The 16,568-nt window shown below is 41.3% G+C and overlaps 2 protein-coding genes across 2 annotated transcripts; one reads left to right on the forward strand and one right to left on the reverse strand.

Annotated features, from left to right (window-relative positions):
- Positions 1-974: 974 nt before the first annotated feature.
- Positions 975-6,409, reverse strand: LOC139126628 (V-type proton ATPase subunit F-like). The gene is made up of 4 exons (XM_070692683.1): positions 6,256-6,409; positions 4,911-4,992; positions 2,971-3,176; positions 975-2,229 (listed from the first exon to the last, which is right to left on the reverse strand). The coding sequence occupies exons 1-4, from the start codon at positions 6,298-6,300 to the stop codon at positions 2,200-2,202; spliced, it is 363 nt and encodes a 120-aa protein (XP_070548784.1). The 5' UTR covers positions 6,301-6,409; the 3' UTR covers positions 975-2,199.
- Positions 6,268-15,425, forward strand: LOC139126625 (transmembrane and ubiquitin-like domain-containing protein 1). Its single transcript, XM_070692681.1, has 3 exons — positions 6,268-6,377; positions 7,434-8,369; positions 14,379-15,425. Exons 2-3 carry the CDS (start codon positions 7,480-7,482, stop codon positions 14,725-14,727), a joined length of 1,239 nt encoding a protein of 412 aa, XP_070548782.1. The 5' UTR covers positions 6,268-6,377; positions 7,434-7,479; the 3' UTR covers positions 14,728-15,425.
- Positions 15,426-16,568: the final 1,143 nt, after the last annotated feature.

The raw sequence follows: 16,568 nt of genomic DNA on the forward strand, positions 1-16,568 counted from the left end.
TTTCTGAGACACTGTTATTTTGTTTTCTTTTCTGAATTGTTGTAATCCTTTTCATCCCTACCATGGGATGATATGTGTTAATAAAGTACTTGAACTATAGTTTTCAATACATGTATTATGTAGTAAAATGCAAAGACATGGTCACTGGGAAACATAGGCGGATTTTTCCACAGCATGTCACACCTGAAACCTGTATACCATATAGGGGTGATGCAGGTACGATACCAGTGAGGCTTGATAGGGTATTTTCCCTCGTCTAAGATTTAAAATTCTTGACTGTCCTTCAGGCAAGTGCATCTATAAAGGGTAATAAGGGAATTGCAGTCACTCCGTACTTTGTTTCCCAGACTTGTTTTTGAGTAAATCCGGTGTTACATGGAAGGAGTCCATCCCATGTTGTACAAACCAACACTGTAATTTTCTGCCTTTCATTTCTCAGAATGGACACTGATGGCCAATGCTAGAGCAATCGCTGCCCTTGGAGCAGGTCTGCTCAATATTAGATATGGTCATAAGACATGAGATTCTGAGAGTTGCTCCATGAGACCACCTCATTTTTCTCATTTTTGTATGATCCGCCCATGACTTCAGGATCAAGTATGGACTGTTGCTGTAAAATGATAAGCTATAAACCACATCCAGTGATAATACCATGAGATTTTGACCAGTTCAGGACATACATGTATGAGCAATAGTGAGTGCATATGAAGTGAACTGGTCAAAACTGAGTATACCAACAACAGGTATACCAACCCATTGTTGAGGTGGTTCATTGGAATACTGGAGTGAAATGTCAAAAAGGATCTTTTTTCCTAGCTGACAGTTTACGCATGGTCAAACCGTGCAACATCACAAATATAGCATGGTTCTTTTCACATATTGACCAATCGGATTGTTGTATTTGCACCATGGGTGAGTGATACAAAGAGACAACACCATTTTACAACATGAAAGACAACCATGGCAATGAAGTATGTGGTGACAAAAATATTATGGGATGTATTTCACATGGATGCTGTACAATATACATACAGATCAGAATTTGTATGAAAAAAACGTTTCTCTTGTTTTTACAGAAATACATGACATGATTGCATAAACGTTGAAAACAAATTATCTTGACTGCTCAGTGTCAAATCAGGAACAACCACAAGACGTTAGATGTGGGGGTTTATCTACAAGCAAGGAAAACAGTAATTTGTGTTGAACTGAAGCACACTATCCACAACACATCTTCACTGTATGATTGTCAATATAACTCAAATGTGTCAATACAGATCAAATGAGCAAATATATTCCTTCACAAAAAATTTTCACTTTCCTGCTACTTTGGTCCAATGTCAACGTAAATTTCAATGAGTTTGATCAAAATTTACACATCTATGATACAATGTGATGTCTAACTAGTGAAATTTGACTCCCGCCTTAGTAATGACAATACAAGCAATCTTTACAAGTTTGCAGTAACACATCCCCAATGCCTTGTTGCAGAACAAATGATATCATCATAGAATATTGCACTCATAACTCATCATTTCAACAGTCTATATATATCTTTGAATTAAAGTGATGGGTATTCATAAGTGTTTATCTGTTTGGATTGATCAGTTGATCAATAACACAAAGGGTTCCTGCAGGTTTACACTTAGTTCTTCCTAGTATACTATAGACTGGAAGATCCGTCGCTTGAGGGCGCTCTCTACGCTCCCCCTTGAGCGACGGATCTTTCAGTATCAGTATACTACAGCAGCAAACACACAGGACAGCATAAATTTAAAAGTCCTCTAAACTATTGAAATTTCACCTGTGTTCCTGAACCTTAGCAAAAACACTGCTACTACCACAATCCTAATTGATAATATGGAATACTTTCTTATTTAAAATATTAACACCCTTGTTTGCCAAGAACTCCTAAAGTAAAGAATTAGAAATATTTGGCCTCCATCCATTATTGAGGAAAGGTCCTTCGAGTCAATAATATTTGAATGCAGTATGTAGCATGGCTAATTCTAATATTGGCAAACTACAAAATATTATACACCTAGCTAAAGATTGTGAAACACTCCGATTGAATGCCTACATGTATGATTCATTTGGAATGATATTCTCTCAGAGTAGAGCTCAGAAGTTTTGCAAGACGTATCAGATGAGATGTCGTCCGGGTACTCCCAGCATCGCACAGCTATACAATCATCTGGTTTATCTGAAGTCTTCCGCAGAGAACATACCCTGCCAAGGAAAGGTGAAAGGTGAAAGGTTAAAGGCTACACTGAAGAGTTACAGTTGGCATACACTGCATATTTCCCTGGATCTCTGGTGAAATTCTGTCTCATGAATTGTGTTTTTAAGAAAATACGTGAACATTACAAAATGTAAATCAAATCTGATTAATGGGTAATTTGTAAACAAAATATGTCCAGAATGCAGGTGTCACAAAATCTATCTAGGGTTCTAACCCTTTCACCAGCATGGTTTGGCCCAAACCCATTGTGACAATGTTGAGTGTGGACCTGTTTACAGGGAATTAGGAGGAACAGGTTAAAAAAGACACAAGTACTGACTCTGACCTGCATCACACATGTCATGGCATAAATTCATACTGAGGACTTGTTTGTGTGACTTTGAGTTCAAACTAATTTTACAATGAAATCAGTCCAGGGTTCACCATTGATATCGCTGGGCATAAACCACAGCAGGGGTAATAAATAATTTTTGGGTCAGAAATCACCCCATAGATTTATGGGTATCTAAGTCAAGAAATTACACAAATTAATCCTTGTGGTCAAACTCTATGGTCTCCTTAAAGCTGGTCGTAAAATCTATACCAGACAGGCATACTTGTAAGATATGAAATTCATAAACACAATCAGTGGGCATTTTGATGTCAGCAGTCTGAGTGCATATACGTTAACTGTGATTGAAACAAGTATGATATGACCACAATGAAAACTGAAAGGTTAAAAAGCTTACCTTGGCTCTTCTTAGAATGGAATCTCTGGAAGGATCATATGGACTATCCTTGGAAGGGATCTCCAGAACTGCTGGAATTGGCAACTGATGGCTTTCTATGAGATGTCGGATCAACTCAGCTACATTCTGGTTGATCAGGATGATGGCTATATCACTTCTGTTCAGAAATTTCTTGAAGCAGTCTTCTATTTCATTGATACTGGTGTCTGTAGTAAATCAAGATTAAACGTAGTGAGCGTTCTAATGCAGCATGAGTCCTCGGACACTCTTACCACCATGGTTTGGCCCAAACCCATTGTTATCAATGGTCATTGTGGACCTGTATACAGGAAATCGGGGGTAAACAGGCTGAAGGGGCACGTTGTCAGCTTTACCTCTAAACAAACTGATTAACAGGACAAAACTCAGGGTTCTCCCTAGGATTTTTTTATAGAGTAGCGGCTAATTTGCATAATATTTGCATAATTAGTTTTTTCAAATATTTGCATAAAATTTGCATATAGTTTGTGTTCACCAAAAATTGACAAAACAGGGTACCTATGGATTAGAGCCCCTCGACTGACTTTTTTTTAAAATTTAGTACATCCTTACTAAGTTGCATAAGCTCCTACCCTTGTTTAACTCCCATCTGCTACCTCCATGCTCCAATAAAGAAAGGGTAGCAGAGTAAAATATACCGTAACAGTTGGTAAAACTGCTCAGATCAAAGAAACTATTAAAAGATGTAAAAGAATGAGGCATAGAAGTTGCCGTGACTGCATCGCCAGGAAAATACTACGTTTTTTCAGTACGTTTATCAGGGTTCTCCGATCCTGCACCCCCGGTACCAATATAGAAGAGTCCCACTCTGATGTCACATCCGCCATTGTTTACAGTATTTTCACTTACGCACGCGATGTGGGTTTTCATTCTCTTCATATGCATTTTCATTTGTTTAAAGCAATTAACACTCCATTTGTTATGAGTTTTTACCACTGACTATAACAATTTTCATTGCTATGTTGCTGATTTCACAAGATACTGACCGTTTGATCTTGGAAAGTTGAGTTGCTTGTACGTGCAGCCTACCCATGCCGGTGCGGTGACAGACAGTTCACTATGCTAGGCTATGCTGTTGATCGGCAGCATACATGTACATGATCAGATGATGTCTTCGTTCCAGTTTACTTTTTATTTCAAGATGTGAGACAAACAGAAATTTCACCAAATCGCCACTTCTGTAGCTAGGGATTGTGTAATCAGTTTGATTTTGATTTGAAAATATTTCGTCAATTAAGAGCGGAAATCGTCGCTGACTTTTGCTGTCAATTTTTTCTGTCCTTTAGCTTTACAATTTCTTTGGATGGGTCGGTGCCGGTACCGTCAAGGGTGGGACGTGTGAACTTGTTCTGTTGTTAACACTATTCATACAAATTGAAAGGAGTAATAACTAGTGACATTGTAAAACAAAGAAGCTACAAATAATCTGTCTTCCTTTTGTGTGATCGTACGGACGTCGACCAGTAGGTGCCATTGTGAACATTTTGCCGCTGAACCTCATAGCGTTGCGGGTAACAATGATAGCGTCGCGGTGAGATCTAAAGCGTCGCGGGCTTGAACGATAGCGTCGCGGGCCGCGACGCTGTTTTGGGCTGGGGAGAACCCTGTATAAACTGTTTAATTTTTTGTAAAATCATATCTTGCTATTAACACTGGATTATTCAAATGGTTGCACTTCTTAGATACCTCACATGCTATATTGGAAATATACGTCTTTACCGGTTTTTTTTTTCTAAGGTTCTAATACATTGGAAAATGATTTGGCAACCATGGTAAGATTTCTGCTGTTCCTAAAGCTGATTGCATTGATATACCAAGGGGAACCCCGGTAACATTTACTGGGGTACAGGCCTTAACAAAAACACAGTTTAAACACAAAAAGTTTTGAGGAAATTACTTACCTTTTTCTACCACCATAAAGTTAGGTTGTCTACTCTTGTTGAGCTCACCTACACCTCCTAACAGAAACCCGGTACATGTGTCCTGAAACAACAAACATACCATCAGCTAAATTGAATTTCAAGTATCAGCAAATATTCAGTAATTTTTTTTTCTTTAGAAACAACACCTGATTTTTATTGTTGATGGTTGAAAGTTTTGATCCAAGAAAGTTTGAGAAAAAGTTTGTGTATCTTTTTGAGGTGCACACCATCTAAAATTTAAAATAAACATGTGGGTTCCACACCAACTCTTTCCTTGCTCGCTTCCTGAACAACATAATTATTGGAAAGGCTGTAAATTGTGGGCAGTATTGGACTTTGTTTTTTACCCAGTGTGGAAAGGATAGCGAGAAACCATTTGTATTGCTATGAGGTATGTGATCAGCCAAAACTCATACGACTTTGAATCTGTTGTGAACATTTCACCTCTGCCCTACTTCAGGGTGTGTGTCGTGAGGGTTACTGAGTGCATAATATTATTAATAAATTCTTGGCATGAATAAATCACAGCTCTTACAAACAGCACTGCCACACTCCTGACAACCACAGACTGTGATACATACAGAAAAAATAAAATTTTCAGTCCGGTAGAGAGCTATATCTTTCGCAGGACGAATTGGTGATTGTTTACCGTCAAAAGTAAACAGAATACTCTTCAAATGCTATTTATAACGCAGCTACAATATCTACTGGGTGATGCCAGTATCCGATACGGCCTAACCTTTCCCTCCACTACACTCATTTACATATCGAATTAAAACCATAAACGATTAAATAAAAAGCGTTGCGATTTTGGTTGAAAATTTGAAATTTTGAAGTAAAAATGAATATGATCAACTGTATAACTTAATCAGAAAGGAACAAACGTGAAAACAATGTTACCGTAATGTTTATGCGCTTTACTGTAAAACATTTCAAAGACTGGTTATTAATAAAATACCGGTCATATTTTATCGCTTAGAGAGAAAAAAAATATTTTAAAATGACACTTTAACAGTGGATGGCCGGCTAAGAATGAGCAAAACGTCAGTTTTAAAGGTGGTAAAAAGTAACAGGACAAAGATAGTCCCATTTTCTTGAAATGTCAACGTTTTTCTGGTGCAGACGATGATTTGCTGGCCGAGGTCGAAAAATTCGTCATGTACAAACGTGAGATCCTCGTGACTATGTGTGAACAGGAAGACGGCCATCATAACCGGGAGAATTGACGCCAGAAATATTGGCCCTGTCTTTCGGGACTCTTAAGAATTTGTTTGCACATGTTACCGATAAAAATCCTGGGAAAAATTCAAGTAATCACACAAACCTCGTCGCCGATAACAGCGATCAGCCGACCTCTTGCTCCAGCCATTTTGGATGATTGAGTGAACGTATTACGAACAAACAACGCTGCTGATTTCCGGTTTTCGTTATAAATGGAAATATGAGGTAGGTGTATGTACGAGCAATGCAGTTCCTTTAAAATTACAACTTTCGTTTTGTTTTGTGCTTCGACAACGTTATAGGGCCGTTCACAGTTTACGTCACTGTTCTCTCATTAATATGCAAAAATAAATATTTGTCCGCATTTTTAGATTACGCTTTTGAAAATTACGCATGCAAGAACGACGAAAATACATCTCAGTTGGCGACTGCTAGTGTAACAGTGAATACTAAAAAACATATTCACGACTCAGAGTACAAGCTGCAAAAACAGCCACGCATGCAACATTGATAAAATTTGTCCGCATTTCAAGCTGTGTGTCCGATGTCGCGCGCGTACAGCTATATTTAGTAACAAACCTGTAACCGTGAACAGCGCTATTTCAGGTAAATTTTGCATATAAACTTTAATACTGCAGGAAGCAATCAGTCCAGGTGTGCCATTATACGTTTTTAGGGTCCCCTTTTTTCCAGCCGGCGTCCACACACCTCCGCATCCAACAATACACAGTTGACAGACTGTAAGGGTGAACTACAAGTGGCCTTACTTATCTTCTATTTTGTAATCCGAGTGTTGCTAATTCCAGTGTTTCGTTGAATTTCTGTGTTCTAATATCTAACACGACGAAAGAATCGGTCGTATCATGGATAAACTGAAAGGAGTTTCAAACCTAGAATTAATTATGTCTGGGAGACTAATGACCAAATAAATGATTTGAAATCCCTCGGCAGTATGGTACATTGTTATTTAATTTTCTGTCGTTGAGTGTCCCAATAAAGTAAAAACTTCATAATTTTACTTTCGTCACCGACTGTTGATTTGCCTTGCAATGTTGTCGTGGTAATTCCATTGCACATTTTCACAACTGCAAAAAGACTAATCACGCACAAAGGGTAGTAGAGGGTTTCTTTTATGATTACTATAATTGTTACAATACATATCGGTGTCTGTACCATCTTATATCTATCTATCATCTACGACACTATTCCAACAAAAAATCACAAGGATAAGTTATGCCACTATCACTTTCCTCATACTCAAAATTACATTTCTGATTTCAGGTTGTTCCTTCAAGTTTGAAACTTCGCGCCTAATCACGACCAAAGTATGCCTTTAATTGAAGGAATAGGTGATGAGGTTACCATAGCAGCCGTTGCCATGACACTGGTTGTCACGGTACTAGTTGCATGGTGGTCTACATTCGTTGGTGATCGGCCGCTGCATGTGCATATAATCAGGCGGAGTAATCGCATCTCACCACGGCAGCGGCGGCGATACGAACAGTTGCAGCGGCAGAGAGGATCGGAGACCAGTGACAGCGTATCAGAAGCAGCAAACAGTGGCGCCAGTGAAGATGTGAACGCAGACAGTGCCAATGTTAATGAAAGCAGTGTAGCAGAGAGTGCAGAGGAAGGTAGTGAAAACATCCAGCAGGATGTATCTGGACAACAAGGCAACACTGATACACCGAATACCAACTCACAGAAAATGACTTCGGTGCCGCAAAACATGGCTGGTGAGTCTGGTGATGGAGATGTGGAAATTATCGGCGCAGTAGCCGATACTGAATGTGTTACAAGGACTCATGGTGAGTTTGGTGAAACTGAACTGAGGAACAGACGGACTGGGGAGCAGATTTTCAGCAGTGCTGATCAAAATAGAACTTTGAGTCAAAGTACAGAAGATAATGTGCAATCGCTATCGCAAAACCTCAGAGACAATAGCAGTGCAATTAAAGAACGTGAACAGACAGTGGAAAGTTCTGTTACAGAAAGTACAACTCAGGCTAGTCCACCGGAACATGAGCGTCCTGATGAAGGAAATGATGTTCCAAGTCCTGATGACGAGACACAAAGAACTGATCCCAGCGAAGCTGATAATGCCGGTATGCAGGATGAAGTACCTGCCAATCATATACGAATCAGACTCAAATTCTTGAATGAAAGTGAACGTATGGTATTTGCAAGACCTCAAGATACACTTGGACAGTTCAGAAGGTAAAAATGAAATTTGAGATTTATTAACTCTTTGAGCACCAAAGTCAATTTTTGTCACCTTTATAAAATATACTCGTAGCAATTTTTTTTCAGATTTTTGCCAAAATTTTAATAAAAAACTGTTGCAAATAAAATATGATGTCTATTTGGTCCAAAGTTATCCAAAAATTTACAGAAAAATTTGCAAAAACTGGTAAAATGTTGTACTAAAATTTTGGCGGGAGAAAATTATGGCACTCCAAGGGTTATCATTATGAGTGATACTCTAATCTCAATTTTCAAAAATATTTCTAACAATCCAACACTTTGATAAACAATGGTACACATCAAGATATGCCACTTTGTTGCTGTCAAGATTAAATGATTTTGAAAAAGTCAAGACGTATGTGTACTTACTTCAGTCCCGCTTAAGTCCCAAGTTAACCCTATGAGTGCCAAAGTCAAGTTTTGTCGCCTATATAAAGTATACCCCAGTATATTTTTTTCAGATTTTTGCCACAATTTTAATGAAAAACTAGCCTATGAAATGTGCTGTCTAGTATTAGATCCAAAATTATCAAAACAATTACAGGAAGATTCATTAACCCTTTTCCTGCCGAGCGCCCTTGTCCGTTATCCTCCCAAGTCAGTAGAAAACCGCCCCATAATATGTGCCTGCAAAAGATTGGCTCTCCTGCATGTTATCCTGCCAGGCATTTTGGCAGAAATCGCCCATTTTCAGGGTAGTTTTAGCCGTACTTATACGTGTTAGACTTCGATAATTTCTACATGCCCGTAGACAGGGGAAGGAGCTCAAGGGTTGCTGCAGAAAAAAATTGAGGTCACCGGCTTTGTTTGCCCCTGGGAGTGCGTCATTTTATTGCCGTTTCATGTTTATTTTTTCGGAAATAAACTCCTTCAGTATTATGCACGTCCGCTAGGCACAAACATCACCTCACTCGTCTGTTAGTCAGAGACCCTGAGGGTCGTGCTAGGGGTGCAGAAGCACCGTCAAACTTGTCCTGTTTCCCCAGGGTAGGGTCAATTGAATACGTACCTTAACCCTTTTCCTGCCAAGCGCCCTTGTCCGTTATTTTGCCAAGTCAGTAGAAAAACGCCCCATAATATGTGCCTGCAAAAGATTGGCTCTCCTGCATGTTATCCTGCCAGGCATTTTGGCAGAAATCGCCCATTTTCAGGGTTGTTTTAGCCGTACTTATACGTGTTAGACTTCGATAATTTCTACATGCCCGTAGACAGGGGAAGGAGCTCAAGGGTTACTGCAGAAAAAAATTGAGGTCACCGGCTTTGTTTGCCCCTGGGAGTGCGTCATTTTATTGCCGTTTCATGTTTATTTTTTCGGAAATAAACTCCTTCAGTATTACGCACGTCCGCTAGGCACAAACATCACCTCACTCGTCTGTTAGTCAGAGACCTGAGGGTCGTGCTAGGGGTGCAGCAGCACCGGCAAACCTGTCCTGTTTCCCCAGGGTAGGGTCAATTGAATACGTACCTTAAACGACTTGGCAGTGTAGCACAAAAACTACGTTTTTGCCGTTGTATTAACGACATGGCTGAGCCATTGAAGCACAGCGCAACGTAGTTTAGCCAGCTCAGTTGGGAGTTGGTTTACGAGTGTTACCGTTCATTACTGACTTAATCGAGTGGTCCTCAGTCAGGTACGGGTTTGTACCGACATGGCTTGGGCTGCAGCTAACCAGTGATAACCAGTCACTACACCCAAGTCGTCAGTCTCACTTTTGCGATGCATGGGTACAACGCAATATGCTTCCATTGTTCTAGCCATCGACGTGTCCACATGCCTGGCAGCCATATTGTACTGCTAGCTGGTTTGCATAACAAAAGCAGTCCCTGCTAAATGCAGGCGGTATCCCCGTATTGACCTTATGTCACCTTTTGAATTCTCTGTACGCAAACAGCGTACGTAGTTACCAATGCGTCTGCAAGAGGATACCTTTGCCTGCAAACCAGAGCCAATACTTCGGACGATGGAATAAATAAAAAATCCAAAGCTACGTCCATTGAATGGCACGGCCAAGGCTGTGAAGGACGTTGCCTGGCTTGAACTTGCAGAGCTGAAGCCCAGCTTAGTACGTCGGACACCAGTTTGTAATGGTATTTCCGAGTCGTTCATATCCGTTTCATCGGAGGAACAAGTCGAGCCGTCCCATCAAAAATACGTTCTCATTTTCAGTCACGCACAACTGAATAAGTGACTTTCGTCTCGCACCATCGGCATATCTGCCAAGTCGTTTGCAAGAGGTAGCCTTCTAGATTAGCATTGCCGAGTTGGTCAAGTTCGGCAGCAATCTCTATAGTGCCAGGCAGCCAAGTACGTCCAACTCCGCCAGAAAACGTCACCATGCTATCCTGCCAAGTCCGCTAAAAAGCGGTTAAAAAAAACCAGCCCCCCTCGGGTGTGGGGGACTGGCGGACAGGTTTCTGCACCTTTCCCTGTCTATCGACTCCCTGCGAACCCATTTCGAGGGGAAAAGGCGTTCCTTGTCAGAAAACCTCTCCTCGGATGACCCCTAAACGCACAGGGGATAGCAAAACGTAGTGCCGTCGACTTGGCAGGAAAGGGGGTATCCAAAAAGGGCCCGATTTCCACCGGGTTGGGAGAATAACGGTCACCAGTGCTTAGATTCTGGTTACACCGAATTTCAAGCGGATTTTCACCGACTTGGCAGGAAAAGGGTTAAACGACTTGGCAGTGTAGCACAAAAACTACATTTTTGCCGTTGTATTAACGACATGGCTGAGCCATTGAAGCACAGCTCAACGTAGTTTAGCCAGCTCAGTTGGGAGTTGGCTTACGAGTGTTACCGTTCATTACTGACTTAATCGAGTGGTCCTCAGTCAGGTACGGGTTTGTACCGACATGGCTTGGGCTGCAGCTAACCAGTGATAACCAGTCACTACACCCAAGTCTTCAGTTCACTTTTGCGATGCACGGGTGCAAGGCAATATGCTTCCATTGTTCTAGCCATCGACGTGTCCACATGCCTGGCAGCCATATTTTACTGCTAGCTGGTTTGCATAACAAAAGCAGTCCCTGCTAAATGCAGGCGGTATCCCCGTAGCATATTGACCTTATGTCACCTTTTGAATTCTCTGTACGCAAACAGCGTACGTAGTTACCAATGCGTCGGCAAGAGGATACCTTTGCCTGCAAACCAGAGCCAATACTTCGGACGATGGAATAAATAAAAAATCCAAAGCTACGTCCATTGAATGGCACGGCCAAGGCGGTGAAGGACGTTGCCTGGCTTGAACTTGCAGAGCTGAAGCCCAGCTTAGTACGTCAGACACCAGTTTGTAATGGTATTTCCGAGTCGTTCATATCCGTTTCATCGGAGGAACAAGTCGAGCCGTCCCATCAAAAATACGTTCTCATTTTCAGTCACGCACAACTGAATAAGTGACTTTCATCTCGCACCATCGGCATATCTGCCAAGTCGTTTGCAAGAGGTAGCCTTCTAGATTAGCATTGCCGAGTTGGTCAAGTTCGGCAGCAATCTCTATAGTGCCAGGCAGCCAAGTACGTCCAACTCCGCCAGAAAACGTCACCATGCTATCCTGCCAAGTCCGCTAAAAAGCGGTTAAAAAAAAACAGCCCCCCTCGGGTGTGGGGGACTGGCGGACAGGTTTCTGCACCTTTCCCTGTCTATCGACTCCCTGCGAACCCATTTCGAGGGGAAAAGGCGTTCCTTGTCAGAAAACCTCTCCTCGGATGACCCCTAAACGCACAGGGGATAGCAAAACGTAGTGCCGTCGACTTGGCAGGAAAGGGGGTATCCAAAAAGGGCCCGATTTCCACCGGGTTGGGAGAATAACGGTCACCAGTGCTTAGATTCTGGCTACACCGAATTTCAAGCGGATTTTCACCGACTTGGCAGGAAAAGGGTAAACGACTTGGCAGTGTAGCACAAAAACTACGTTTTTGCCGTTGTATTAACGACATGGCTGAGCCATTGAAGCACGCTCAACGTAGTTTAGCCAGCTCAGTTGGGAGTTGGCTTACGAGTGTTACCGTTCATTACTGACTTAATCGAGTGGTCCTCAGTCAGGTACGGGTTTGTACCGACATGGCTTGGGCTGCAGCTAACCAGTGATAACCAGTCACTACACCCAAGTCTTCAGTTCACTTTTGCGATGCACGGGTGCAAGGCAATATGCTTCCATTGTTCTAGCCATCGACGTGTCCACATGCCTGGCAGCCATATTGTACTGCTAGCTGGTTTGCATAACAAAAGCAGTCCCTGCTAACTGCAGGTGGTATCCCCGTAGCATATTGACCTTATGTCACCTTTTGAATTCTCTGTACGCAAACAGCGTACGTAGTTACTAATGCGTCGGCAAGAGGATACCTTTGCCTGCAAACCAGAGCCAATACTTCGGACGATGGAATAAATAAAAAATCCAAAGCTACGTCAATTGAATGGCACGGCCAAGGCGGTGAAGGACGTTGCCTGGCTTGAACTTGCAGAGCTGAAGCCCAGCTTAGTACGTCGGACACCAGTTTGTAATGGTATTTCCGAGTCGTTCATATCCGTTTCATCGGAGGAACAAGTCGAGCCTCCCGTCAAAAATACGTTCTCATTTTCAGTCACGCACAACTGAATAAGTGACTTTCGTCTCGCACCATCGGCATATCTGCCAAGTCGTTTGCAAGAGGTAGCCTTCTAGATTAGCATTGCCGAGTTGGTCAAGTTCGGCAGCAATCTCTATAGTGCCAGGCAGCCAAGTACGTCCAACTCCGCCAGAAAACGTCACCATGCTATCCTGCCAAGTCCGCTAAAAAGCGGTTAAAAAAAAACAGCCCCCCTCGGGTGTGGGGGACTGGCGGACAGGTTTCTGCACCTTTCCCTGTCTATCGACTCCCTGCGAACCCATTTCGAGGGGAAAAGGCGTTCCTTGTCAGAAAACCTCTCCTCGGATGACCCCTAAACGCACAGGGGATAGCAAAACGTAGTGCCGTCGACTTGGCAGGAAAGGGGGTACCCAAAAAGGGCCCGATTTCCACCGGGTTGGGAGAATAACGGTCACCAGTGCTTAGATTCTGGCTACACCGAATTTCAAGCGGATTTTCACCGACTTGGCAGGAAAAGGGTTAAAATTGGTAAAATGTTGCACTAAAATTTTAAGGGGAAAATTACAGTACTCAAATGGTTACTGAAATAACTTAAAGGAAACAAACGTTCAGCCTTAAATCATGATAAACCTCATTTCACAACATTTTAAAAAAAATTTTTGACCAAACATTAATTGACTGCTAGTAATCTTGCTGGGGATGGGTTTTCTGGTCATGACAAAAAATTTATTGATTCACAAATCTATCATCAGTATGCTCAGCGGGTCATCAATAGCAATACCCATGGTTATTTATTGTTTTTAATAATGTGGATCAGTAACACATATGATTTGTGTTCAGTTGCTGCCACATAAATGGTCTATGATTTACAACATCTTTCATTGTACAACTTGACATGGCAATTGATACACAGACCAAACCCATTGAAGTTGACAGACAGATTTGGTAAAATTTTCAACGCTTGTAAATGAAACATTGACCTTAGCAAAGAGTTGAATACCTACATGCAGATTAATGTCTGAAGTGACCAGATATGATGCATCATGATGATTTCATAAGTGTGCAAATAACAAAGAGGTGAAATTTAACACCAAATTTTATATGAGTTATGAGATGATTGAGTAACTCTTTGACTGCCAAAGTCAATTTTTTGCCGCCTTTATACGGTAAAATATGGAGCAGATAATTTCTTTCAGATCCCGACAATTTGTTTTCAGATTTTTTCCCAAATTTTTTATACAAAACTGTAGCTAATGAAAAGTTGTTTCCATTTGGTCCAAAATTATCAATGCAATTACAGAAAAATTCATAGAAAGTTGTAAAATGTTGCACTAAAATTTAGGTGGGAAATATTACAGCACTCATAAGGTCAAAGGCATTTGAATATTGACCTCTCTACTTTGCATTTTTCACAGGGAGAAGTTTGCTCAGGAAATCTTAGCTGGCAGGACAGTGAGGTTTATATTCAATGGTCATCTGTTGCGCGAGGACAACCAAAGACTGCTTGATTTTAACATCAGTGATAACAGTGTCTTGCACTGTCACATATCACACGGCACATCAGCTCCAGCCGAACCAGCAGAGCTTCAAAATGTGGACATTGATCTGGGCAGGTTTATGGTGCCCCTGTTTGGCTTCATACTCCTCTCAGTGTGGTACCTACGATGGCAGTATAGGTACATGTTTAACGCGACGTCAACGATAGCACTGATTGCCGTGAGTCTGTTGTTCGTGCTGGCCGTGCTTGCTGCATGGAGATCATAGCATACCGACGCTGCAATGGCACTTATCTTTAATAGTATAGGATAATTTCAAGCAGACACCAAGACTGGTTGCACCCTGATATTGTGTGATCTTATATCGACTGCCTGACCAGTTGTCAGGTTGAACTTCAAACAGCTGTATCTGGGACAGAGTTCAGTTGTTTACAGGGTTGGTGTAGACCGGCTGAATAGGTGAAGGCCCTTTGTTTTTTCATTGTTTTTTTTTGCATGGAGACTTTAAAATTTGCTACTTGGTCAAGGGTCGTATTTGCTACTTGGTCAAGGGTCTCTCATAGCAGGGTCATAGGTCAAACACCGCAGATAGGAACATGGCCTATCATTATTTCAGTTAATATTTGTTTTGCTTAAACCATTTTCAAGTCGCTCACTGATAGCTGGGATTAGATATAGAAATTTAGGATTTACCTCATATTTGCTTAGTGATAATGTGTTTAAAAAATGAGGTAAATATTATATTAAATATATTTCATTTTAAAGTTTATGCAAAAATGTGTGAATTTCAGGATCATGTGTGCAAAAATCATTCATATTTGATGTCCACTTTAAGGGGAGAACCATTTGATTTTGGGCGGAGGGAATGGAGGATTTTGGGGGGAAAAATGTGTTAGCAAAAATTGATCCAGTGAATGTCCAGTAATGACACAAAATAGAAAAAACTTGCTGCCACAGTGGAGGGGGAAAAAATTGCTGCCATACCCATTTCTTCGAGCCTCCCCCCCCCAAATCAAATGGTTCTCCCTTAAAGAGTTTAACATAGCCTTGATTTTCTGAATGATTGTCACATGAATGTCACATGATTGTAAACTAAAGTTATCAACCAACCAATTTCTTTACATGAATGCAGAGACGTGTGCTACTTGATTCAATTGTGATTTAACCCTTTCACCACCATGGTTTGACCCAAACCCATCATTATCAATAGTGAGTTTGGACCTGTACACAGGGAATCAGGGGTGAAAAGGTTAAAATTAGAACCACTGCCTTTAATTTAATATCAGTAATAAATTATGCAAATGATCCTTTTGTTTCTGCAAAGATATCAACTAATCTCACAGATTGTAAACATTCAAATTATAGACAAAAATTAGGATAAAAAACTTGAAGAAGCCATGGTATCAGTATCTATTATTTATTTTCCTCTTAATAATGTGAACTAAAATAGACCTTTTCCTCATTCAACCGGAAGTTAGATTAGCATATCATTTGCATGGCGAGTCGACCTACCGGTAGTTCAGCTGCGGAAGTCGCCTTGCCAACGTCCTCGCTATGGCGATCGTAGCTGTGGTGTTTTTCGGGCAGGATTTCTGCCTTTTACAGGCGGGTTTTGACCTTTACGTTTTAGCTCCGCGTGAAAGTCAAAACTAGCCCTTAAAAGGCAGAAATCACGCCTGAAAACACCACAGCTATGGGCCCACAGCTATGGCGATCAATGAGAATACATCCCGAACGTACTTGCTTTGGAAACAGACAGTGAAGCAAGTGAAAGCTTCCGTAAATTTGGAGAGTAGCAAATTCAATCAGCATCAAACGATATACAGAAGTGAACATCAAAGTGATATCGAACTGCCACACGATCAACCACTTCGGCTTTGTCAGAAATTAGAAACATTTTGGCAAGCTAATACCACAGGAAAATTACAAAATTAGTGTGAGGATTTTCACACAGAGGCTTTTTTTATGAAATGGCAAAAATAGCCCGAAAATACAGGAGCAGACTTTGCATACTCGAACTCTACGTAGAGAGTCGGCGAACGTTCCAGAGGGTTGACTTTGACTGCAGCGGAACTAGGTCAAACCGGCGACATGCATATAATTACGCAT

This window comes from Ptychodera flava, unplaced genomic scaffold (assembly GCF_041260155.1).
Source record: "Ptychodera flava strain L36383 unplaced genomic scaffold, AS_Pfla_20210202 Scaffold_109__1_contigs__length_247351_pilon, whole genome shotgun sequence".
NCBI classification, from domain to species: domain Eukaryota; kingdom Metazoa; phylum Hemichordata; class Enteropneusta; family Ptychoderidae; genus Ptychodera; species Ptychodera flava.

What these genes read in the sequence shown, in the direction of transcription:
- LOC139126628 (XM_070692683.1), bottom strand. Translation starts at nt 6,300, where the DNA reads ATGGCTGGAGCAAGAGGTCGGCTGATCGCTGTTATCGGCGACGAG. An exon ending in CTTTATGGTGGTAGAAAAAG is followed by an intron (nt 3,177 to 4,910) that starts GTAAGTAATTTC and finishes GATTTACTACAG; the next exon opens with ACACCAGTATCAATGAAATA. An exon ending in CCATTCTAAGAAGAGCCAAG is followed by an intron (nt 2,230 to 2,970) that starts GTAAGCTTTTTA and finishes TTTCCTTGGCAG; the next exon opens with GGTATGTTCTCTGCGGAAGA.
- LOC139126625 (XM_070692681.1), top strand. Translation starts at nt 7,480, where the DNA reads ATGCCTTTAATTGAAGGAATAGGTGATGAGGTTACCATAGCAGCCGTT. An exon ending in ACACTTGGACAGTTCAGAAG is followed by an intron (nt 8,370 to 14,378) that starts GTAAAAATGAAA and finishes CATTTTTCACAG; the next exon opens with GGAGAAGTTTGCTCAGGAAA.